Genomic DNA, 26,880 nt, shown 5'->3' with positions numbered 1-26,880 from the left:
GCGGTGGAGCGCAAAGAACAATTACAGGACCTGCGGCCAGACACGTGACTTGCTCTCATTCCCTGCTGCCGTAAGTGCTGGATGTGATGTGATGTGAGTGAGTGTGTGTGTGTGTGTGTCAGTGATCTGCTGTGTGTATCTGCAATCGGCTGTGTGTGTGTCTGCGATCGGCTGTGTTTTTCTGCGATCGGCTGTGTGTGTCTGCGTTCGGCTGTGTGTATCTGTGATCGGCTGTGTGTGCCTGTGATCGGATGTGTGTAGCTGTGATTGGCTGTGTGTGCCTGTGATCGGATGTGTGTATCTGTGATCGGCTGTGTGTGCCTGCGATCGGATGTGTGTATCTGTGATCGGCTGTGTGTGCCTGCGATCGGATGTGTGTATCTGTGATCAGCTGTGTGTGCCTGCGATCGGATGTGTGTATCTGTGATGGCTGTGTGTGCCTGCGATCTGCTGCGTGTGATCTGCTTTGTATATCTGCGATTTGCTGTGTGTGTGTGCCTGCGATCGGCTGTGTGTATCTGTGATCGGCTGTGTGTATCTGTGATCGGCTGTGTGTGCCTGCGATCTGCTGTGTGTGATCTGCTGTGTATATCTGTGATCTGCTGTGTGTGTGTGTTCTGCTGTGTGTGTGTGTGTGAGTGTGTAAGTGATCTGCTGTGTGTGTGATCTGCTGTCTGTGCCTGCGATCTGCTGTGTGTGTCAGCGTGTCAGCTAGCAGCAGGGTAGGACGGCGTGCAGCACCGACAGGCGATCACAGGAGGACCTTGGAACCACGCAGACATCCTGGTCTGGAGAGTATGAGTCTCCTGGGTAGTGGGGGGTGTCTGCTTTTTTGGGGGGTAAACTTACCCCCAACCGTGTTTCTCCAAGAATAAGACCTCCTCCAAAAATAAGCCCTAGTGCTTTTTGGGGGGCAAAAAAAATATAAGACAGTGTCTTATTTTTGGAAAAACACGGTACGTTATGTATTTTTCTCAGGAGCATTGTAATTCTCCCTCACTTTTTGCTGAGTATAAAGATGTTGTAGAAAAACTGCCTTAGATGCTGAAAGTGTGCATCAGACTCAAATTCCATATAATTACATCGATATGATTACAGTTACTGCAAGTGATGGTATATAATTTCTTAAATAATGGAAATATGACTGCTTTATCCTCTTATTGGCCCCCTGACTTTGATGTAGGCTTGGAAACCAAGACCGCATGTGTTACAAATCGGCACTGCCATAGCCGCAAACAGCCTGCTGCGGTTCCTGCTATGCCCAGGCTCCGGCCACAGTTTTTGACCATGCCTCAGGTCACCCCGCAGTCCTCAGTTCAGGCTCCTGAGCATGCTCACACACTTAATGCGAAAAGCCTCTTTGCTCAGGTACTTGGACTTTGTTCTGTGTCCAAGTCCTGTGTTGTGCCTACTAAGCGTGCTCAGCCTGATAGTCTTATTTCTGAGACTAAGTCAGTCGTTCAGGCTACTGAACATGCTCAGGCACTTAGTGCATCAGAAGCTAAGTCTGGTAAGGACTTCACTGGGCATATCCGTGAAGTGGCAGGCCCTGATAGGCTGGAAAGCGTCAGGTGTCCTGATGATGTTGCCACTCTGGACTAGCTCGTGGCGGCCTGCCCCTAAGACTTGGTCATCAGACGATGACTGGTAGGGTGTGTTTGTGGCGGTGTTGTGCTTGTGTCATCAGTGATGTGGCGGTTCCGGATTGGCCACTGGTGACGTCACTGATGATGTTGCACTCCGCTGTTGGCCCCTGGAAGTGCCATTGTGCTTCACACTGGGTTTGGGGTGGACCTAGGTGTTATAAGGGCCTGAAGACCGCACCATTGTGTGCAGTCTTCATATGCACATGTTCTTGCACATGATAGAGCCACATTGCGGCTACAGCCACTAGTTCTGGAAGCGGTAAGCAGGGATAGGTATCCGGTGCCTGTCACATCAAGATTCGTGGCTCGGCACGTTAGGGTTAGGCGTCGCGCTTCCCCTCCTATCATTCCAGTCCTGCTGGAGTAGCCCAGTGGAGTTAACTGGTCTGTGGCTGCTGCACTGACAGTGCACCCCAGGACGTCTGTGGTGCTAACAGGGAGGTCCTGGTTTAGGTGTGTGGACCCTGTGGGGTTAACAGGGTTCACAATAGTCCTGGTCCAAGTGATGTTTAACTTCGATCGGGCTCCTATTATTTCGGAGCCACCTAGCTCTGTATTATCCGCCAGACGTATGGGTTGCCAGCAGCTCCTTTACCATCTTGGAGCATGGTGGACCCCGACTGGCAATTGGGATATTCACCACCTTTATCCTAATCTGACAGTCCCCCCGTAACAGCATGTGTACCAGCAGGTAATGGCTAATCAGTCATCATCTGTCGCTAACAGTCCTGGCTATTGATCTGTTAAATGCTGCTGTCAATCTTTGACAGCAGCATTTACAGTGAGCCAACAGAGGCGTGCATCATTCTATGAGCCAATTAGTGCATGTTTGACATGATTGTGGGGTGCCGGTGGATTGCTATGACAGCCAGGGGTCTGCTGAAGATGCTTGTACCTATCATGATGGTATTCCTGTGAACACCAGCCCATGCCTGGCGTTCATAGGAGACCATTATTTTTGCTATATATAGCAATGCTGAATCTATGGTGTATGTCGCACCGGTCATAAAATGATCACAGGTTCAAGTCCCCTAAGTGGACTAATGCTTTGTGTAGATACTGTATTTTTTATGCCTTTTTGGGTACAGTTTTGTCACAAAGTCAGTAAGAATTCTGAAGTGTTGTGCACACATTGCTTATTTTTCTCTTGCAGATTTGAAGAGGAAAATAAACTGCAGCATGCCAATTCTTTCAGCGTTTTTGCCAGGATATTTCCACCCCAAATGCATGGAAAAGACATGCAAAAAAAGGCACCAAAAAGTAGGCAAAAACATGTTTTTTTCTGCCAATAGATACGGATTTTGTGCTGAAAGTTCTGCAACCAAATACTCAGCTTGCGCACATAGCCTTAGAAATACATTGAAAAATGTAAAAAACATGAAATAATATATAATAAGTTCAAATCAACTGTCCTTTGCCCCATTTAAAGTTAAGAAATAAAAAATACACATATTTGGTATTGCTGCATTCATAGACATCTGATCTATCAAAATATAAAATCAAATTATTTGATCGGTAAGTAAATTTATTTATTTATTTATTTTTTTTACAAATTTCAGATTTTTTTTTCACTCCTTAAATAAAACAAAAACTTTGCAGGCTTGGTATCTCCACAATCGTACTGACCTAGAAAATCATATTGCCAAATAATTTTTAACTGTAAAATAAAGGCTGGAAAAAAATATCAAAAACTTCACTTTGTTTTAAAATTTCATCGCACTTGAACATTTTTTCCCGCTTTCCAGTACATCACATGATAAAATTGATGGTACCATTGGAAAGTATAGTTTGCTCCGAAAAAGTGGAGAAAAAAAGCAAAAGGGCAAATCTGAAAATCTCCAGTCAGTAAAGGGGTAAACTTCCCAATCCTCAGAATGAATGGGCTACATCACTAACTTAGAATATTTGCCACTTTCAAAATTTTGTCTTGAAATTGGCGCACCTTCAGGAAACTGCAGCAAACCCCTATTCACACCAGTGCTGCTACACCGGAAGAAGTTGCCTTGACTAAAGTCATGTAATTGTTGAGATCAGTCACCATTCTTGAGTTTGGTCCCCTGAAGGTCATAATGTTATAACATTATATAGCGGTATGCCATAACATTATACAATGGGAGCAAAACTATACAGCAGAATGGGTAAGCAGAACTAATAGCCAATGATGTGAATATAAATTTAGTCATCAGTAGTATCTATTATATATTGGACCCCATATAAACTAGAGGCAGAAAGTATTACTTGATTACTTGATTTTCCTCTGACCAAATGTTATAAATCAATCTATTAATGTAAAGTGACTGCAATGACAAATTCAAAATACAGTTTTATTTCTTTAAAAGAAATCTGAAACTGGTGAATTTTATTTTTAAAATTAGAAGAAAAAAAAATCATGTTGCTATAATATTGTTTTAAAAATGTGAGATCACACAGTATCATCGAGTATGCTATGAATAACATCTGGAATTAGAAAGAATATAACTGGATCAAGCTTAATAATTAAAGACTGTGAATAGGAAAATCATTGCCTATATCTCTGGTATTCATAATATTAAATTTAAGTAGAAAGCAGATTAATTACACCATTGTGTCTTTATTAGCTTATAGGGTGCTGAGCAATATTGCTCATTATATAGCACAAGGATAAGCTGTTTTATATGGGAGCTGCAAAGGGCTTATTTGTGTGCAGCCTTAATTCTCCACAGTCATAAAAGTAGTGGAACGAGTGTGTACTCTTCAGTATTTTACCCCTGCTAAACCTCCTGCTGTGATGGGAAGAACCGTGTAATATCTGCTGTGTGCATGAGGCCAAGCAGTGAGAGAATATATGATAAAGATCCATTTTAATATCATAGACACTAATGGCGCCAATTAGTAGTTATCCTGAAACCTCAAAATAATTATCAGCTTCTACATCACTTACAGAAACTTGTCCATTGATGATCACTTCCTCAGAAAATCGGACCTTAACTGGATTGGACTTCAATCTTGCTTTTTTTGCCGCACTAATAAACGCTGATTTTGGTGACTAAAGAAAAAAGACAGAACATAAACCATTAATGTATAATCAATTCATTATATAATAACAAATCAAATTAAAATAATTTGTAAAAATATAGGATACAGGAAAAAAAATATATATAGAAGGTATACAAGATTACAAGATATATATACAGTCATATGAAAAAGTTTGGGCACCCCTATTAATGTTAACCTTTTTTCTTTATAACAATTTGGGTTTTTGCAACAGCTATTTCAGTTTCATATATCTAATAACTGATGGACTGAGTAATATTTCTGGATTGAAATGAGGTTTATTGTACTAACAGAAAATGTGCAATCCGCATTTAAACAAAATTTGACCAGTGCAAAAGTATGGGCACCTCAACATAAAAGTGACATTAATATTTTGTAGATCCTCCTTTTGCAAAAATAACAGCCTCTAGTCGCTTTCTGTAGCTTTCAATGAGTTCCTGGATCCTGGATGAAGGTATATTTGACCATTCCTGTTTACAAAACAATTCCAGTTCAGTTAAGTTTGATGGTCGCTGAGCATGGACAGCACGCTTCAAATCATCTCACAGATGTTCAATGATATTCAGGTCTGGGGACTGGTATGGCCATTCCAGAACATTGTAATTGTTCCTCTGCATGAATGCCTGAGTAGATTTGGAGCGGTGTTTTGGATCATTGTCTTGCTGAAATATCCATCCCCTGCATAACTTCAACTCCGTCACTGATTCTTGCACATTATTGTCAAGAATCTGCTGATACTGAGTTGAATCCATGCGACCCTCAACTTTAACAAGATTCCCGGTGCCGGCATTGGCCACACAGCTCCAAAGCATGATGGAATCTCCACCAAATTTTACTGTGGGTAGCAAGTGCTTTTCTTGGAATGCCGTGTTTTTTTTATTCCATGCATAACGCCTTTTTGTATGACCAAACAACTCAATCTTTGTTTCATCAGTCCACAGGACCTTCATCCAAAATGTAACTGGCTTGTCCAAATGGGCTTTTGCATACTTCAGGCGACTCTGTTTGTGGCGTGTTTGCAGAAATGGCTTCTTTTGCATCACTCTCCCATACAGCTTCTCCTTGTGCAACGTGCGCTGTATTGTTGACCGAAGCACATTGACACCATCTGCAGCAAGATGATGCTGCAGGTCTTTGGAGGTGGTCTGTGGATTGTCCTTGACTGTTCTCACCATTCTTCTTCTCTGCCTTTCTGATATTTTTCTTGGCCTGCCACTTCTGGGCTTAACAAGAACTGTACCTGCGTTCTTCCATTTCCTTACTATGTTCCTCACAGTGGAAACTGACAGTTTAAATCTCTGAGACAACTTTTTGTATCCTTCCCCTGAACAACTATGTTGAATAATCTTTGTTTTCAGATCATTTGAGAGTTGTTTTGAGGAGCCCATGATGCCACTCTTCATAGGAGATTCAAGTAGTAGAACAACTTGCAAGTGGCCACCTTAAATACCTTTTCTCATGATTGGATACACCTGCCTATGAAGTTCAAAGCTCAATGAGGTTACAAAACCAATTTAGTACTTTAGTAAGTCAGTAAAAAGTAGTTAGGAGTGTTCAAATCAAGAAATTAATAAGGGTGCCCATACTTTTACATCGGTCAAATTTTGATAAAATGTGGATTGCACATTTTCTGTTAGTACAATAAACCTCATTTCAATCCAGAAATATATTACTCAGTCCATCAGTTATTAGATATATGAAACTGAAATAGCTGTTGCAAAAACCTAAATTGTTATAAAGAAAAAAGGTTAACATTAATAGGGGTGCCCAAACTTTTTCATATGACTGTTTAATGTGTGTGTGTGTGTGTTATACCTTTTATCTATGTTAAGTACATATACAGTATATAATGCATATGTGTATTGATATATATATATATATATATACTGTATATATATATATATATATATATATATATATATATATATATATATATATATATATACAGTACAGACCAAAAGTTTGGACACACCTTCTCATATACAGTACAGACCAAAAGTTTGGACACACCTTCTCATTCAAAGAGTTTTCTCTATTTTTATGACTCTGAAAATTGTAGATTCACATTGAAGGCATTAAAGCTATGAATTAAAACATGTGGAATAAAATACTTAAAAAAGTGTGAAACAACTGAAAACATGTCTTATATTCTAGGTTCTTCAAAGTAGCCACCTTTTGCTTTCAGTACTACTTTGCACACTCTTGGCATTCTCTTGCTGAGCTTCAAGAGGTAGTCACCGGAAATGGTTTTCCAACAGTCTTGAAGGAGTTCCCAGAGATGCTTAGCACTTGTTGGCCCTTTTGTCTTCACTCTGAGACCATCTCGATTGGGTTCTGGTCTGGTGACTGTGGAGGCCAGGTCATCTGGCGTAGGACCCCATCACTCTCCTTCTTAGTCAAATAGCCCTTACACAGCCTGGAGGTGTGTTTGGGGTCATTGTTCTGTTGAAAAATAAATGATGGTCCATCTAAACGCAAACCGGATGGAATACCATGCCGCTGCAAGATGCTGTGGTAGCCATGCTAGTTCTGTATGCCTTCAATTTTGAATAAATCCCCAACAGTGTCACCAGCAAAGCATCCCCACACCATCACACCTCCTCCTCCATGCTTCACGGTGGGAACCAGCCATGTAGAGTCCATCTGTTCACCTTTTCTACAAAGACACGGTGGTTGGATCCAAAGATGTCAAATTTGGACTCTCAGACCAAAGCACAGATTTCCACTGGTCTAATGTCAATTCCCTGTATTCTTTAGCCCAAACAAGTCTCTTCTGCTTGTTGCCTGTCCTTAGCAGTGGTTTCCTAGCAGCTATTTTACCATGAAGGCCTGCTGCACAAAGTCTCCTCGTAACAGTTGTTCTAGAGATGAGAAGGTGTGTCCAAACTTTTGACCTGTACTATATATATATATATATATATATGTGTGTATGTATATTCTGTAGATATATATATATATATATATATATATATATATATATATATATAGATAGAGATACAGTTAGGTCCAGAAATGTTTGGACAGTGACACAATTTTCGCGAGTTGGGCTCTGCATGCCACCACATTGGATTTGAAATGAAATCTCGACAACAGAATTCAAGTGCAGATTGTAACGTTTAATTTGAAGGTTTGAACAAAAATATCTGATAGAAATTGTAGGAATTGTACACATTTCTTTACAAACATTCCACATTTTAGGAGGTCAAAAGTAATTGGACAAATAAACCAAACCCAATCAAAATATTTTTATTTTCAATATTTTGTTGCGAATCCTTTGGAGGCAATCACTGCCTTAAGTCTGGAACCCATGGACATCACCAAACGCTGGGTTTCCTCCTTCTTAATGCTTTGCCAGGCCTTTACAGCCGCAGCCTTCAGGTCTTGCTTGTTTGTGGGTCTTTCCGTCTTAAGTCTGGATTTGAGCAAGTGAAATGCATGCTCAATTGGGTTAAGATCTGGTGATTGACTTGGCCATTGCAGAAGGTTTCACTTTTTTGCACTCATGAACTCCTGGGTAGCTTTGGCTGTATGCTTGGGGTCATTGTCCATCTGTACTATGAAGCGCCGTCCGATCAACTTTGCGGCATTTGGCTGAATCTGGGCTGAAAGTATATCCCGGTACACTTCAGAATTCATCCGGCTACTCTTGTCTGCTGTTATGTCATCAATAAACACAAGTGACCCAGTGCCATTGAAAGCCATGCATGCCCATGCCATCACGTTGCCTCCATCATTTTTTACAGAGGATGTGGTGTGCCTTGGATCATGTGCCGTTCCCTTTCTTCTCCAAACTTTTTTCTTCCCATCATTCTGGTACAGGTTGATCTTTGTCTCATCTGTCCATAGAATACTTTTCCAGAACTGAGCTGGCTTCATGAGGTGATTTTCAGCAAATTTAACTCTGGCCTGTCTATTTTTGGAATTGATGAATGGTTTGCATCTAGATGTGAACCCTTTGTATTTACTTTCATGCAGTCTTCTCTTTACTGTTGACTTAGAGAAAGATACACCTACTTCACTGAGAGTGTTCTGGACTTCAGTTGATGTTGTGAATGGGTTCTTCTTCACCAAAGAAAGTATGCGGCGATCATCCACCACTGTTGTCATCCGTGGACACCCAGGCCTTTTTGAGTTCCCAAGCTCACCAGTCAATTCCTTTTTTCTCAGACAGAATGTACCCGACTGTTGATTTTGCTACTCCAAGCATGTCTGCTATCTCTCTGATGGATTTTTTCTTTTTTTTCAGCCTCAGGATGTTCTGCTTCACCTCAATTGAGTGTTCCTTAGACCGCATGTTGTCTGGTCACAGCAACAGCTTCCAAATGCAAAACCACACACCTGTAATCAACCCCAGACCTTTTAACTACTTCATTGATTACAGGTTAACGAGGGAGACGCCTTCAGAGTTAATTGCAGCCCTTAGAGTCCCTTGTCCAATTACTTTTGGTCCCTTGAAAAAGAGGAGGCTATGCATTACAGAGCTATGATTCCTAAACCCTTTCTCCGATTTGGATGTGAAAACTCTCATATTGCAGCTGGGAGTGTGCACTTTCAGCCCATATTATATATATAATTGTATTTCTGAACATGTTTTTGTAAACAGCTAAAATAACAAAACTTGTGTCACTGTCCAAATATTTCTGGACCTAACTGTAAATAGATTAGAAGACAATAATTTTAACAGCCTTGACAGTTGGGTTTGCAGGGAGCAATGTCATTATCTGTTCCTTTCATCTGTAGCTCTCCTGCAGAGAATATCTAATATTCAGATTAATGGCCATACCTGTGATATACAGTGTAGATGAATTGAATCTACTAAAGCAACAGTTGATGCTTGTTAGCGGCTTCCCGATAACTTTGTAGAGGGATACAGAATATAGGATCCCTTTCTATAACATTGCATGCACCTTTTAGTTATTAATGTTGCAATAAACAAAACTTAAAGTTAAAATACTCACTGGGTATGGTTGCACAACTGTAAGGAGTATTGATTCTTTGCAGCTTCTGTAAGAAAACAAACATATCATATGTTATATGTTAGGTGTGATGATAAAATACAATTTGAAAAGATTAGAAATAAAACCTGTAAATTCATTTTGTAAAAACACTTTAAGATGTAAATAGAATATTGGAACACTAAGTAAACAATTCCTACATATACTGTTTATGTATATAACATATACATATATCTTATAAAGATGGTAGTTCCCAACAAGGGAGTGGTTAAAAATAAATAGACAGAATGTAGGAAAAAGAAGGTGTAGCCCTTAAAACAAATAAGTTGATGTAGAGAAGCATTCAGGTTTTCACCTGAAGGGGCTTATACAACTCTACAAAGTCATCAGACTAATGTCTCTGGGATTCTGAGCCTTAGTATGCGATCACACAATCAGCATTTGGTCAGTACTTTACATCAGTATTATTAAGCCGAAACCAGGAGTGGTTGAAAAATGCAGAAGTGGTGACGTGCTTCTATTCTACTTTTCCTCTGATTGTCATACTCCTGATTTTGGCTTCCAAATACTAAGGTAAAATACTGACTAAATACTGAACACATAAATATGGCCTTAAAGGGGTTGTCAAGTCTAAAATGACAAGTCTGCAGTCACTCTGTGTGACTGCAGACTTGAGACTTTTCATATTAAACGCAATGTGAAAATTATCCTGTGTCAGAGGCGGGAATGGCGGTCACATGGTCGCAAGTATGCAATATGTATTCATCCAGCCAGAATCTAAGTAGATGGGCAGAAAGTTGCGCAATACGCTTCGAGAGTATGCATATCGCATACTAGTGGCCATGTTACCACCGTTCTTAGCTTTGACACCGGAGAATCCTCACAGCACAGAATGCACTGGGAGGATTCACAAGTCTGCAGTCACCGAAGAGGCAACTATTAGTGGATGTACTCATAGCCATCTCTCTCAGTGCTGTAAACAGTGACTAATTGCTACGGTTATGCCTGCATGACTGAAAGCCAGGAGCTCCAGTGAGAGGTAAAGTTAATTTTCTCCAAAATACCGAATTTTCAGTACTGCAACTAGGCACCTTCATAAAATGATTAACATACATATTAATCCAATGTCTGCAAGTTAATAGCATTATTGGACCTTACAGATTCCCTTTAAACAATGCACATTGAATTTTGGCCCTTAATAGGGATATTAATCAAGTAAAAACAGGTCTCAAATAAAGACATTTACATTGCTGCAATCACTTGGGCACTTTCTTGATTTTGGAATAGAGTGTATTACCAACAAGAGTTGTCAACTTAAATGTCTCTAATAACCAATGCATCAATGTAATTTTTTGCAATTTTCCTCATACTTAAAGAGCACCAATCACCAGGAATTTCCTATATAACCTAAATCCAATGCTATACTGGCACTATCATGCTGATTCTATAAATACATTTAGTTGTCAGCTAGGATGTATAGGTTTTGAATCACATGCAAGTAAAGTTTGTGAGCAGCTTTTTGATTGGCAGCAGCTGCCGATCAGCTGATAGCTGGGGTAGGTTTTGATAGTGGTTCCTGCCCCTGGCCAGTCCGTCCTCTCCCTATCTGGTATTTATGCTAATTCTATTATAGAATCGTTTTACTAAGTGGCTAGAAGGACCTGTGCTGATTTCATACCTATGTGAGCATAAGGGGTGAGCCAACAGAAAAATAATGTTGCTTCCTGGTATCAGTAATGTTGGCTGAGCTCCCGCCCCTTCTAGTCCCATGGGTATGGCATTAGTACAGGTCCTTCTAGCCACTTAGCAAAACGATTCTATAATAGAATTAGCATAAATAACAGATAGTGGGAGGACGGACAGACCGGCGGGCAGGAATCACTATCAAAAGCCCCACCCCAGCTATCAGCTGATCAGCAGCTGCTACCAATTAAAAAAAACTGCTCATTTTACAAACTTTACTTGCGTGTGCTTCAAAACCTTTACATCCTAGCTGACACCTAAAGGTATGAATAGAATCAGTATGATAGTGCTAGTATAAGACTTTATACTTATATGGCTTTAGATTACATAGGAAAATCCTGGTGATTAGTGCACTTTAAGCATAGTATCTTTAACTATATCTTTGAATGTCCTTTGCTATTCCTTAAAAATTCCAAATTCTTGGCTATTCAGGATTGAATTGTATTGTACAAACTTATTGTATTGGAATACAATTTTAAAAGTAATATAACAGATTCCTATTCAGTAGAATTAGGCAATATGAAGGACAATTAGCACATTTTTGGGATTATAGTATCTATGAGGTCATGCTCTAATAAATCTAAAAAGGGGTCAATTTATTCCCAAGCCCTGCATATATTTCTGCAGTTTGGGCTTATTCACAATTTAATTTTGTTTAGTTTTTGTTATCGACTAGTGTTTTCTTTTGTATCCATAGTGGTCTACTGCATGATCAATGGGGTCTCAAGATTCAGATACCATTAATCTGCAAGAGATTCAAGTGTCTGCTAAATGTGAAAAATCAGGAATAAACTGTAATTACCAGTTACTCGTTAATATCGTATGGACAGCAAACAAGAAACCAACTTTTGTTAACAAATGTCACCTGTAAAATTGAATATTTGGAAGGAAACCTTTCTGCACAATATAAAAAAAAGCTCATACAATTTTTATTATAATTTTACTTTTACATATATTTTTGCAATTAAGAAAACTCTTCCGCTGACATTGTTCTCCGGTTTACTGACATATTGTACTTGTCTTTTGAACCAAATAATCAGCAAGACACATTCATAAGTTACTCTACTTTTGAGCACAGTATTAGATCAGAATATGCCATAGGCTTAAATTAACTAAGCTAAGTAAATCTTCTTTCATTCTTTAATGTCTTTCATTAATGTGAAAATTATGGAACACAGGCATTTGAGCAATGATTTGTGTTGCTAATGTAGCCAGAAATACAAAGGCAAAGGCATTCTAATATAAATGAGATTCTTATGATGCATCTACAGAGACATGCTAAAAATATCAATGGCAATTGAATCTGCATTTAAAAAAGAGAATACATAGAACATCAAACTAAAAAATTGTATATGATAAGCCCATCATGACATTAATACTGATTAAGATAGTCATTAGCTAAACATGCATCAAGGTGTCTAGCCCCTTAGAGGTGGTGTATTCCCATATTGCTAGTATGCTACATTACTAGCAGGTAGGAGGGTTTTAGGCTATTTCTATATACTCTTATGCACTGGTTAGCTACATTATGTCCACCATTATTTGGCAAGTGAATGACCAAATCATCATTTTTATGCAGATTTTGCAACTCCTTTGTTGTATAAACTTGAATGCTTATTGGATGAAGAAGATCAGGTGAGGTGTATTTGTGTAATGAGTAAGGGTGAGGCCTAAGGACATCAACCTATCAAGGTGTGAATAATTTTTATGCAACTTGTCCTCAGGCAAAATGGGCCCCAAAAAAAGATTTAACTGATCCTGAAACATCAAAAATTGTTAAAGGTCTTACAGAGGGACTCAGCAGTCCTGAAATTGCTAGCATATTGGTGTGTAGTCACAGAACCATCAAAAGTCAACATGGTTGTAAAAAAATGTTGATAAAAAAGACATGCATTAACTGCCAAAGATTTTATAAAAATCATATGTGAAATGACCAAGAATCCATTATTCTCCAATGCTGTCATATTCCAGAACTGTAACCTCCCCAGAGTGCCCAGAAGTACAAGATGCTCAAAGACATGGGCAAGATAAGGGGGCTCAAATAAGACACATAAGTTGAAACGTCAAGACTGGGTCAAGAAACGTCTGAAAAAAGATTTTTCAAAGGTTTTATGGACTGATGAGATGAGAGTGACTTACAATGGATGCAACCATGACTGGATCAAATCTAACAGGCACAGACCTCCACTTCAACTTAGATGCCAGCATGTTCGTAGTTTGGTTCTGCTATGGGCTGGTATTATTGAAGATATACTAGTTGGACCTTTTTCCGCTTGACTCAAAATCAACTCCTAAACCTACTGTTATTTTGTAGAAGACATTTTCTGCAGGCAGTGGTACAGGAAAACGTCTGCATTTTTCAAGAAAACCTATGCAGGACAATGTTTGATCGCATGCATTACAGTACTTCACTGCTTGCCTAGCCAGTAATGGCCTTACAGATAAAAAAAATAATGATGTGGCCCCTTCTTCACCTGACCTAAACCCTATTGAGGACTTGTGGGCTTTTTAAAAATGGGGGATTTATGGTGAAGGAAAACAAGACATCTCTCTATATGGGAGGCTATGGTTGATGTTGCCTGAAAAGTTGATCGTCGACAGATCAACAAACTGATAGACTCTATGGATGGAAGAACATTAAAGGATATATACCATGAGATTACATTACTGGTATATTTGTAATGTGCACTTAAGTACAAGTAAATGTAAAAGACTGTTCTTAAAGGGGTGGTCCCAAGAATAAAGTACATTTTAATCAATAGATCTTGGAGTAATAATAAATTCCACTATTAGATGTGTTAAAAATTGTTTATGTCCTGAGATAATCTTATAACTGTTCCCCTACTATGTACCGTTATTTGATGTGTCTGACCATGCAGAACTGCTCCGGTTTATGGTGGACACATACCACAATTCCTGCCTAGAGCAGTCAATCATAATAAGTGAGTATACAGATGAAACAGCAGGGGCTTACAGCTTCTACTTACTAAGGTAACATTTCCCTATCTGAGGTAACACATGAATATATTTCTGACTCATATCCAACCATCTGAGCTCATCATACATTAAGTCAGTGACATAGGACTTCCATTGATCACTGAGCTTATACAGTGCCTTGCGAAAGTATTCGGCCCCTTTGAATTTTTCAACCTTTTCCCCCATTTCAGGCTTCAAACATAAAGATAAAAATTTAAATTTTATGGTGAAGAATCAACAACAAGTAGGACACAATTGTGAAGTTGAACAACATTTATTGCTTATGTTAAACTTTTATAAAAAAACCCCTGAAAATTGGGGTGTGCAATATTATTCGGCCCCTTAAGCTAATGCTTTGTAGCGTCACCTTTTTCTGTGATTACAGCACATACCCCAAGCAACTTGAAGCTGTAATCACAGCAAAATATGGCGCTACAAAGTATTAGCTTAAGGGGCCGAATAATATTGCGTTTTTCAGTTTATTTTTTTTATAAAAGTTTAACACAAGCAATACATTTTGTTCAACTTCACAATTGTGTCCCATTTGTTGTTTATTCTTCACCATAACATTAATTTTTTTATCTTTATGTTTGAAACCTGAAATGTGGGAAAAGGTTGAAAAATTCAAGGGGCCGAATACTTTCGCAAGGCACTGTATGTCACTTAATTAATTTATGATGAACTCACTGGACTAGTGATGCCACTCACTGGTGAAACACTCACTTTTGTGATAAAACAGGCTGGGAAATATGTGAAGTCAAAAAGTATCAGTTGAGATCCCATGCTTTCTACACTGTATACTCACTTATCATATGCGACTTATGCTTCCTCTCCTAGCCAAGAGAAGTTGTATGTGCAAGCCATGAACTGGAGCAGCTCTCCATGGTCAGACACAGCCATTACACAGTATATTGCAGGAGCACTCTTAAAAGATCAATTGTGAAACGTTTAATTTCAAGATCTAGTAATTAAAATGTACTTAGTTTGTGAGGCAACCCTATTAAACATTAGGTAACATTTTATTGTGGAGAGTATTTTAAATTTAATATATATTTAATTCCTTATATTTGGGGGTCATGTACAGCTACAGTAGTAAACTCAATAATCCAAACCAGACCAAACCATGTATGAGATTTACAAGTAGCTTGTCTTGTCATATTTGTTGAAACATGATCAACTACTAAGCCTTAAGACATTATTATAACTTGTGCACATTGTGTACTTTTTGTTAAATTAGCAAATAATCAATAAAACTGCATTCTCAAGCAAGGCCCTGGGAAATAAGAAAGAACTTTTGAAAGACAAATCACAAGTGATATCTAAGACACAATGATTGATTTTTGCTGTAATGAGAAATACAGAATTTGTGACGCGGAGGGAGAAGAAATGCCTTGATAGCTGTAGAGAGCAAGCTTGTGCTTTGCATAGCTGAAAGGATACTTAATGTTGCCCAGTGTGCAGTATGAACAGATGGCAAATATTCCCCTCCCTTCTTGCAGCCTGTTTTAAGCCATGCATGGTACATAAGTTGAGTGTATTCATTGAGATCATCATTGTTTTGCCAGGCTATTAAATAGGCAGGTTTTATGTCAAGCATTTTACAATTCCAATTACTACAAATAACAGTAAAAAAAACATTTGGGATAACGTTAATGTGTTATTAACATCAGTCAACAAACGGATCAGAGAATTCATTCTAACTGTATTCTGAAAAAATTAAGTTAATTGGTGAAAAAGAACATAGGATAACAAGTCACATTTCTCATGATGTTCTGAACATTCAGTGAAATGAACACGATGTTACAGTTTATCAGTACAGCTGCAGCAAAATAAAGACAAGTGTTATTTAGCTTTTTCCAAAACCCAACACTGATAACTGTCGTGTGATCGTCATATGACGAGACAACTTTCTATTCCAGGGAAATAAACAAAGAAGGTTCCCATACCATTCAGTTGCCTCCAGCAGAGGTATTGATGCAAAAATTACATTGGAAAATTATATATATTTTTAATTGAATAGTAAAAAAGCTTTGAGTGGCAAAATTTTAAAATGCATTTCCTTCTTTGAATACTATTTTCTCTTTAAATGGTTAACTTTTTAATATTCTAACCTAAGAGGAGAGATAATTCAAGAGATAGCCCCCCTATTGCTTCCAGAGTTAATTCTTTCCTAATTTTAATTTCTAGATTTAGTAATCTTGTGAGTAATTAGTCTACCAATGGTAGGGACATAAATGGAGTTTAAAAAATAGTCCATTTAAGTTATAAATAGTGTAACCACTAACCTTCTTCACAAATAACAAGTTTAATGACTGAAGGCCTCTTTATACGCAACAACATCGCTAACGAGATGTCGTTGGGGTCACGGTATTCGTGACGCACATCCGGCCTCGTCGCTCGTTTCGTGTGAAATGCACGAACGACCGTTAACGAGCAAATTTTCTTACCTTATCGTTGATCGTTGACACGCTGTCCAATTCCCAAATATCGTTGCTGTAGCAGGACGCAGGTTGTTCGTCGTTCCTGCGGCAGCACACATCGCTATGTGTGACACCACAGGAACGAGGAACAACCTCGTACATGCGGCCACCCGCAGTGAGGAAGGAAGGAGATGAGCGGAATGTTTGTTTCCCCTCATCTCCGCCCCTCCACTTCTATTGGACGGCCGCTTATTGACGTCGCTGTGACGCCACACGAACCGACCCCTTAGAAAGGAGGCGGTTCGCCCGTCACAGCGACGTCGCTAGGCAGGTAAGTATGTGTGACGGATCCGAGCAATGTTGTGCGTCACGAGCAGCGATTTGCCATTGATGCACAACCGATTGGGGCGGGTACGCACGCTAGCGATATCTATAGCTATATTGCTGCGTGTAAAGTGGCCTTTTATCAAACTCCAAAGCATATTAACAACTTAGATTAATGAGTGACTTTTGTGACAGTTGCTAATTGACACATTAAAAAGAACCTGTCAGCAACATTTTGTAAAGTGAAGTATAGACATGGCTCTTATGGTGCTGAAATACAGATTACATTGATATCTTTAGTGAAGGAAGAAATCCGATTTGTGGTTCTTCTATAATCGGCATGTCACGCTGTACTCTAAGATGTACAATAGCAGTACAGCGCAGTAATGTGGGACTCAGAGGATTCCTGAAACTATCTGAGAAGCTAGTTAGCTGGTAAACCACTAGGGGGCGTAAAAGTGGAGGAAACGTATGAGCAGGGAATTCCCTAGCAGAGGTAATACTAGTCAAGCCCACCAGATGGCAGTAGAATTGTCAGAAAGCCGTGTCACAACATGAGGTCTTGTAAGTACACAAGGGCAAAGTCTAAACGTAGTCAGAGGGAAGCAAATAGTCAGTAGCCGGGAAATCAGAGCCTAGAAGTGAGGGGGAGTGGGAAGACAAGACAGAATAAAGGTAAACAGATAAGGAACGAACAGGGAGACAGCGGGAGAGACACTGATGGAAACAGACAACAGAGGAGGTTAACAGGTCAGGTGAACACGGAGGTCAGGAGGGGGCAGGGCAGACAACAGGTCACTCAAGAGCAGAACACAGCAGAGCCAGAAATATCACTGGCGATGTCCAAGAGAAACAGTGCCCTAATAAAGCAGCCTGACCTCCAGAACGAGGCAGAAAGGATTAACCCCTAACGTGACTTGCATCAGAAGTGAAACTAAAAAAAAAGGCTCAGCTCCAGCTGAGTCAGGAGTCAATCATGACACGGCATTTGAACTTTTCTACCAATTAGGTCTTCTCTGTCTGTGATGCCTCAGCCCTCCTACTGCCTTCGGCCTTTGAATGATAGATCACTGCTGAGATATCAAACAGAGGAGGGCATTCAAAGAATGATGTCAGGAGGAAGGTTTGGGAATCACAGACAGGGAGGGGAAATCACGTGCTCTGTGCACGGACTGAAAAATCTAAATAGCAGAATACGTCAAATGGTGATTAAAGGGAATCTGTCATCAAGTTTTTGTTATCTAAGCTGAAGACAGTATGCTGCAAGGGTTAACACAGAGATTTCAGAGATGCCTGTCTTGTTATGGTCCAATATGTTATCTATTTGCTATGATTATTTAAGAAGCAGGACATATTATTGCTTGGACTACGTTGTCACTAACAAGGCAGTGCTGCAGGCCCCCTCTTATGATTGCCACCTCACTGTCAGTACTTATTCTCTATACACAGCATGGTGTGGGCAAGACAGTTCTCTTAGCTCTGCTACATGGATAAATCTAATAATTCTAATTGTGTCAGAACAGCTGCACCCAGAAATCTAAGTGATACTTCGCTGGATTCAGAATCTGCTGTCTGATGTGGTAGCAAAAGCTTGCTGGCAGATTCACTTTAACCTCTTTATAAGTTAGGATGTACCTATATGCCCTAAGTTGTATCTGTCAATATAATGTGGGCTCGTGCAGCGAGCACACATTATTCCCCACACATTTCTGCTGATCTGATCAGCAGACATGTGCAGCTAACAGGTGCTGGTGCATCGGTGATCCATCCACTCCTGTTAACTAGATAGATCACTCTGTCAAAGTCTGACAGCATGATCTTACATGCTCTTGCAGGGACTGCGCTGTTCCCCGCCAACTTTGGCAGCTCCATGATGCGATGACCACAGGCAACTAATTAACTAACTACAGTTGAAACTAGAAGTTTACATACACTATCTAAAAAGACACATCTGCATGTTTTTCTGACTATCTGACATGAAATCAGAATAAACCTTTCCCGTGTTAAGTCAATTAGGATTACCAAAATTATTTATATTTTCCAAATGCCAGAATAATGAGAGAGAGAGAATGTTTAACCCCTTCACGACCATGGACGGATATATCCGTCATGGAGCGTGTCCCGTTAAGCCCCGCCCCCTGACGCGGGCAGGCCTCCGGCGGTCGGCACACATATCAGCTGTATTCAACAGCTGACATGTGTACCTGCATGTTGTGAGTGGAATCACTTCCACTCGCAACATTTAACCCCTTAAATCTCGCTGCCAAAGTCTGGCAGCAAGATCTATATGCGCGCGGCCATCTTTTTTACTTACCGCCGCCCCCACCGGAAGTCACGTGCGTGATCACGTGACTTTCGGTGGTTGCCATCGTAGCACAGGGTCATGTGATGACGCCTGTAGCTATGAAGTTTCACTTTCGTTTTCCCTCGGCCAAGAGCAGAGAGAAACAGAAAGTGACTGAATCTGCTGTTTACAGCTGTATAGCTGTGATCAGCAGATAGATAAGAGTGATCGGATTGCTGATCGCTATAGCTCCCTAGGGGGACTAGTAAAATAAAAAAAAAGTAAAAAATAAGTTTTAAAAAATAAAAAAAAAACAAAAAACCTAAAAGTTCAAATTAACCCCCTTTCCCCCCATTGAAAATTAAAGGGTTACAAAATAAGTAAATGTACACATATTTGGTATTGCCGCATTCAGAAATGCCCGATCTATCAAAATATAAAATCAATTAATCTGATTGGTAAGCGGCGTAGTGGCAAAAAAATTCCAAACGCCAAAATTATGTTTTTTGGTTGCCGCAACTTTTGCGCAAAATGCAATAACAGGCGATTAAAACGTAGCATCTGCGCAAAAATGATACCATTAGAAATGACAGCTCGAGATGCAAAAAATAAGTCATCACTGAGCCATAGATCCCAAAAAATGAGAACGCTACGTGTTTCAGAAAATGGTGCAAAACGCGCGCCACTTTTATTGGACAAGCTTGTGAATTTTTTTTAACCATACAAGTAAACCTATACATGTTTGGTGTCTACAAACTCGCATCGACCTCAGGCATCATACCCACACATCAGTTTTACCATATAGTGAACACCGTGAATAAAACATCCCAAAAACTATTGTGCCATCACACTTTTTTTGCAGTTTTTCCACACTTGGAATTTTTTTGCTGTTTTCCAGTACATTATATGGTAAACCTTATGATTTAATTTAAAAGTACAACTTGTCCTGCAAAAAACAAGCCCTCATATGGCAAGATTGACGGAAAAATAAAAAAGTTACGGCTCTCGGGAGAAGGGGAGCAAAAAACAAAAACGCAAAAACGGAAAGTGCCGCGGGGCTGAAGGGGTTAAGCCTTTTTATTACCTTCTGCAAAGTCAAAGGTTTACATACATTTCAATAGTATTTTGTACCATTACTCTTAAACTGTATGATTTGGGTCAAACATTTTGGATATCCTTCCACAAGCTTCTCACAATAGTTTGTGGGAATTTGTGTCCATTCCTTCTGACAGATCTGTTGTAACTGAGCCATGTTTGTAGGTTGCCTTGCTCGCAGCTGCCTTTTCAGCTTTGCCTAATAATTTTCAATAGGATTGAGATCAGGACTTTCTGATGACTAGAGTTGAGCGCGGTTCGCGGTTCATGGTTCTCCAGTTCGCGGCTCGAGTGATTTTGGGGGCTGTTCTAGATCGAACTAGAACTCGAGCTTTTTTGCAAAAGCTCGATAGTTCTAGATACGTTCGAGAACGGTTCTAGCAGCAAAAAACCCAGCTAATTCCTAGCTGGCTTTCCGCTGTAATAGTGTAAGTCACTCTGTGACTCACACTATTATGACATTTCAGTGTATAGTGTGCGGGAACAGCGCATTCAGATCACTGCTGTTTGGATAATGGCGATCGCCATTTTTTTTTTTTTCCTTGTCTTCCTTCCCTAAGCGCGCGCGTGTAGTGGGGAGGGCCAGCATGTAAGCCAATCCCAGACACACACACAGCTAAGTGGACTTTTAGCCAGAGAAGCAACGGCATGTGTGATAGGATGTCCATGTCACATGTCCCTGCATTATAAAAACGAGTATCTGCCCGTCTGGACGCCATTATCTCTTCTGCGTCCTTGGTGTCAGACATCACTGGCGCAGCTCCTATCGCTGATACAGCTGTATACGCTCCATACACAGCGCTGGACAGCATAGGGATAGCACTTTCTATCAGTCCTTTTAAGGGCTCATACCGGCAGGGTCAGAGCCAGAGGTGACAGGTCCTAAAAACAGAGTTTAACAGCTACATAAGATGACAGCGTCTGTGTAGCTAAGGTCAGGGATTTCCTCGCTGCATTTCCCCATTAGGAGGGATAGAAAGGCAGGCTTCCTTTCCTCTACCCAGAGACCCCCAACCCTGCCACTGTACCCTCCTGCCCTTTGCACACTCCAACTCATTGTTACAAAGCCATTATACTAGCAAACACTCAGTGAACTTAGTGGCATCCTAAACGTGGCTATTGGACTTCTGTATAGTCCCAGTAGTGCAAAGATATTTGCAGCACGTCTGGCTGCATTGCACACTCAAACTCATTGTAGCTAAGCCATTATACTAGCAAACACTGAGTGAACCTAGTGGCATCCTAAACGTGGCTATTGGACTTCTGTATAGTCCCAGTAGTGCACAGATATTTGCAGCACGTCTGCCTGCATTGCACACTCAAACTCATTGTAGCTAAGCCATTATACTAGCAAACACTCAGTGAACTTAGTGGCATCCTAAACGTGGCTATTGGACTTCTGTACAGTCCCAGTAGTGCAAAGATATTTGCAGCACGTCTGGCTGCATTGCACATTCAAACTCATTATAACTAAGCCATTATACTAGCAAACACTGAGTGAACTTAGTGGCATCCTAAACGTGGCTATTGACCTTCTGTATAGTCCCAGTAGTGCAAAGATATTTGCAGCACGTCTGCCTGCATTGCACACTCAAACTCATTGTTACTAAGCCATTATACTAGCAAACACTGAGTGAACCTAGTGGCATCCTAAACGTGGCTATTGGACTTCTGTATAGTCCCAGTAGTGCACAGATATTTGCAGCACGTCTGCCTGCATTGCACACTCAAACTCATTGTAGCTAAGCCATTATACTAGCAAACACTGAGTGAACCTAGTGGCATCCTAAACGTGGCTATTGGACTTCTGTATAGTCCCACTAGTGCAAAGATATTTGCAGCACGTCTGCCTGCATTGCACACTCAAACTCATTGTTACTAAGCCATTATACTAGCAAACACTGAGTGAACCTAGTGGCATCCTAAACGTGGCTATTGGACTTCTGTATAGTCCCACTAGTGCAAAGATATTTGCAGCACGTCTGCCTGCATTGCACACTCAAACTCATTGTAGCTAAGCCATTATACTAGCAAACACTGAGTGAACCTAGTGGCATCCTAAACGTGGCTATTGGACTTCTGTATAGTCCCAGTAGTGCACAGATATTTGCAGCACGTCTGCCTGCATTGCACACTCAAACTCATTATAACTAAGCCATTATACTAGCAAACACTCAGTGAACTTAGTGGCATCCTAAACGTGGCTATTGGACTTCTGTATAGTCCCAGTAGTGCAAAGATATTTGCAGCACGTCTGGCTGCATTGCACACTCAAACTCATTATAACTAAGCCATTATACTAGCAAACACTCAGTGAACTTAGTGGCATCCTAAACGTGGCTATTGGACTTCTGTATAGTCCCAGTAGTGCAAAGATATTTGCAGCACGTCTGGCTGCATTGCACATTCAAACTCATTATAACTAAGCCATTATACTAGCAAACAGTGAGTGAACTTAGTGGCATCCTAAACGTGGCTATTGGACTTCTGTATAGTCCCAGTAGTGCAAAGATATTTGCAGCACGTCTGCCTGCATTGCACACTCAAACTCATTGTTACTAAGCCATTATACTAGCAAAAACTGAGTGAACCTAGTGGCATCCTAAACGTGGCTATTGGACTTCTGTATAGTCCCACTAGTGCAAAGATATTTGCAGCACGTCTGCCTGCATTGCACACTCAAAATCATTATAACTAAGCCATTATACTAGCAAACACTCAGTGAACTTAGTGGCATCCTAAACGTGGCTATTGGACTTTTGTGTAGTCCCAGTAGTGCAAAGATATTTGCAGCACGTCTGGCTGCATTGCACACTCAAACGCATTATAACTAGGCCATTATACTAGCAAAAACTGCTGCAACTTAGTGGCATACAAGAAGTGGCTGTTGTACTCCATTTGTGCCCCACAGGTCCCAAGCTATTTACAGCACCTCTGCATGACACCCTCCTGCTCTGTTTTTAAAAGCTATAATAATAGCAAAAACTGCTGCAACTTAGTGGCATTCAAAAAGTGGCTGTTGTACTCCATTTGTGCCCCACAGGTGCCAAGCTATTTCTAGCACCTGTGCAGGACACCCTCCTGCTCTGTTTTTAATAAGCTATTATGATAGCAAAAAATACTGCCATTTAGTGGCATAAGGAACTGCCTGTTGGACTTCCATTAGTGTCCCACTGGTGCAAATCTATTTGCAGCACCTCTGCATGACACTCTCATGCACACTTTGCTACGCTAATTTTATAGCAAACTCAGGGAATTCATTGCTGCATTTGATAATTCGGAGGGATAGAAAGTGATGCTTCCTTTAGCTTTTCCTTCTGTTCATAGACAGCATCTCCAAGTCCACACCCGAAGAGCAATTTCTCCTCCAAGTCTAAGGGGCACTTTGCACACTGCGACATCGCAGCCCGATGCTGCGATGCCGAGTGCGATAGTCCCCGCCCCCGTCGCAGCAGCGATATGTGGTGATAGCTGGCGTAGCGAAAGTTATCGCTACGCCAGCTTCACACACACACTCACCTGCCGTGCGACGTCCCTGTGGCCGGCGACCCGCCTCCTTGTTAAGGGGGCGGGTCGTGCGGCGTCACTGCGACGTCACACGGCAGGTGGCCAATCAGAGCGGAGGGGCGGAGATGAGCAGGATGTCAACATCCTGCCCACCTCCTTCCTTCCGCATATCCTACGGAAGCCGCAGTGAGGCCGGTAGGAGACGTTCCTCGCTCCTGCGACTTCACACACAGCGATGTGTGCAGCCGCAGGAGCGAGGAACAACATCGGACCGTCGCGTCAGCGTAATCATGGATTACGCCGACGCTGCACCGATGATACGATTACGACGCTTTTGCGCTCGTTAATCGTATCATCCAGCCTTTACACACTGCGATGTCGCATGCGATGCCGGAAGTGCGTCATTTTCAATTTGACCCCACCGACATCGCACCTGCGATGTCGCAGTGTGCAAAGTGCCCCTTAGTGTGGAGAGGCAGCTAGTGCGCATGCGTGTGCCGATTTACCCCAGCTGCAGCCTAACTACAGTGTTTCGCCTAGTGAGTATGCTCAGCCTGACTGTGCCATTCCTGAGGCTAAGTCTTCATTTCTGGATACAGCGCATGCTCCCACACTTAGTGCGAAAAGCCTCTTTGCACAAGTACTTGCATTCCGTGCCGGCTCTAAGTCCTGTTTTGTGCCTAGACACCATGCTAAAGCTGATAGTCTTTTTTCAGAGACTGTATTTCATGCAACTGAGCATGCTCAGGCACTTACTGCATCAGAGACTAGGTCCGGTAATGAACTCTTTGGCCCTGCCCGTGATGTGGGGGGCCCATATAGACCACAGGGCATCAGGTGTCCTGACGATGTGGCTAGGCCACTCCCAAATGGCTTGCAGAGGCCGGCCCCTATGACTTGTCACCTCATTATTGATGGTCAGACGATAACTGGGGAAGTGTTTGTGTCGTGGCAGCCATGAGGTCATTATTGAAGTTTCGGTTCCAAATAGGACGCTAGTTATGCCACTCATGACGTGTCACTCTGCTTTTGTCTCCAGGAGGTGCATTGTGTTCCACCCTGGTTTGGGGCGGACCAAGGTTATAAAAGGGGCTGGAGCCAACAAGGAGGTGCGCAGTCTTCTATTATGCTCCGAAAGAGCACACCTCCATGTGTTGAACCCATTGCGGCTTTAGGCCAGAGGTAGGCAGGGATAGGGCGTCGATGCAGGCCGCCACCACAGTTGGTAACGCAGAACGGTTAAGACCAGCTCCTGTCCTACAAGTCCTGCTTGTGCAGCCCAGTGGCATTAACAGGCCTGCTGCTGCTGATGCGCCTGCTGTCCACAGGTGTGGCCCCAATGCACACGGTCAGCGTACTCAATGGCCCCTGTGATGTTAACAGGGAGTTCCTGGGCTGGGTGGGTGTGTGGACGCTGTGACGCTAACAGGGCTCCCACTCTCAAGATCCGAGTGGCATCTAACTCGGTTCAGGCAACTATTAGTTTCATAGCCACACAGCTCTGTATCCTCCACCTAACCTTCCAGTTGCCAACCTCTCCTTTTCCATCTGGGAGCACGGTGGACATTGACTGCTGATGGGGATATATACCTTTCTCTTTCTTTTCTTATTAATTTTCGTTATATAGCGGTAACATAGTATATACCACCTTATCCAAATCTGCCAGTCCCACCGTAACAGATGGTGTTTCTTCATCAAATGTTACTTTTGCTTAACCAACAAACCCACGGACAAAAACTTTTTTCCCCTTTCCAACACACCTGTTCCCCTTTCCACCAGCATCTGTCCTTTTTCAACTCATTTGGTATATGACCAAAAGTGCAACTCTGCAGGGACACCGTACTCAATGCCGTCTCAGCACAGCAGCCAGCCCTCGGTCCCTCTGTCGCGGGCGTAGGAGGGGACACCACGCTCTCCCACTGCTCGGGTCCGGCTGCCGCTGCGGCTGCTGCGGCCTGCTGCTGCCGCTGCTCGGTGGCTCAAGCGATGAGCCGGATCCCGGGGACTCGAGCGGCGCTCCTCGCCCGTGAGTGAAAGGGGATTGGGATTTGGGATAGTTTGTTGTCCGTGACGCCACCCACGGTGGTGGTGATTGAATGTACACCACCGCTGCTCTGGCTGGGGATCTCGGGAGTGATGGTGTGGAGCAGCCAGTTGTTGTGTTGCCCCTCCGTGGGTAGGGGTTGGTGATCCCGGGGCCCAGTGATGGGGTGTTGGATGGTGGACAGGCGGGCTATGGGGCCTGTGGAGGTGCAGGGGCGCAGGGGCAGCGCTGTGCCGCACGGCACGGAGGTACTCCCTCAGCCAGTAAACACGACATAGTTCTCGGTAAACAAACGGCTGGTTGGATGGGTCCTTCGGACGGTTGCGGTGCTGACTTCCTCTGCAGTTGACGGTGACGGTCTCTTTCCTGCACCTATGTGTTGTTGTTTGGTAGCGATGGGTTCCCACCGGTAACCCGCTCCCCAGCTTGGATATGAGCCGGAGGAGCTCCACTCTTGCCCGCAGGCGCTGGCCCTGGGAAACTGGTGCCTTGGCGGTGGCGGTGTCTCCCCTTAACGGTTGGACTGTTGCCTTCAAACGGGACTTGGTTGTTGGGAGACAGTCGTCCCCTTCACTGATGGATTTGGCAAATTCGGCGACTCCTAGCCTTGCCGGGATCCGAAAGGCCCCTGCCCTGGTGCTGACTAATCTTCGTATACCGCTCCGGTACCACCGGGTCACCACCCGTCCACGGTCCTTTCGGCAACCTCCAATCGCCTGCAGACGGTCACCGCCATCTGCCAACCTTGCTGTCTCAGTCCGGGGCACACATCCGGACTAACTTCAGGCTTCTTTCTGTCACTTTCTCTGTTGCTCTTACTTTAGCTCCTCTACCACTTCACCTCCTTCTACCT

The 26,880-nt window shown here is 42.0% G+C and overlaps 1 protein-coding gene across 2 annotated transcripts in view; it reads right to left on the bottom strand.

Annotated features, from left to right (window-relative positions):
* The window catches only part of FRMPD4 (FERM and PDZ domain containing 4), a 631,692-nt gene that overhangs the window by 62,717 nt on the left and 542,095 nt on the right, over positions 1-26,880 (bottom strand). For both annotated transcript variants that reach the window (XM_075336517.1, XM_075336515.1), the window contains exons 6-7: positions 9,638-9,683; positions 4,567-4,671 (exon numbers count right to left, since the gene is read on the bottom strand). In XM_075336517.1, the coding sequence (XP_075192632.1) occupies positions 4,567-4,671; positions 9,638-9,683 (151 nt within the window). The remainder of the gene's footprint in view (positions 1-4,566; positions 4,672-9,637; positions 9,684-26,880) is intronic.

Source organism: Anomaloglossus baeobatrachus, chromosome 2 (genome assembly GCF_048569485.1).
Source record: "Anomaloglossus baeobatrachus isolate aAnoBae1 chromosome 2, aAnoBae1.hap1, whole genome shotgun sequence".
In the NCBI taxonomy this organism is placed as follows: domain Eukaryota; kingdom Metazoa; phylum Chordata; class Amphibia; order Anura; family Aromobatidae; genus Anomaloglossus; species Anomaloglossus baeobatrachus.
The sequence above is the reverse complement of the archived record's forward strand: the minus strand, read 5'-3'. Positions and strand labels throughout refer to the sequence as shown.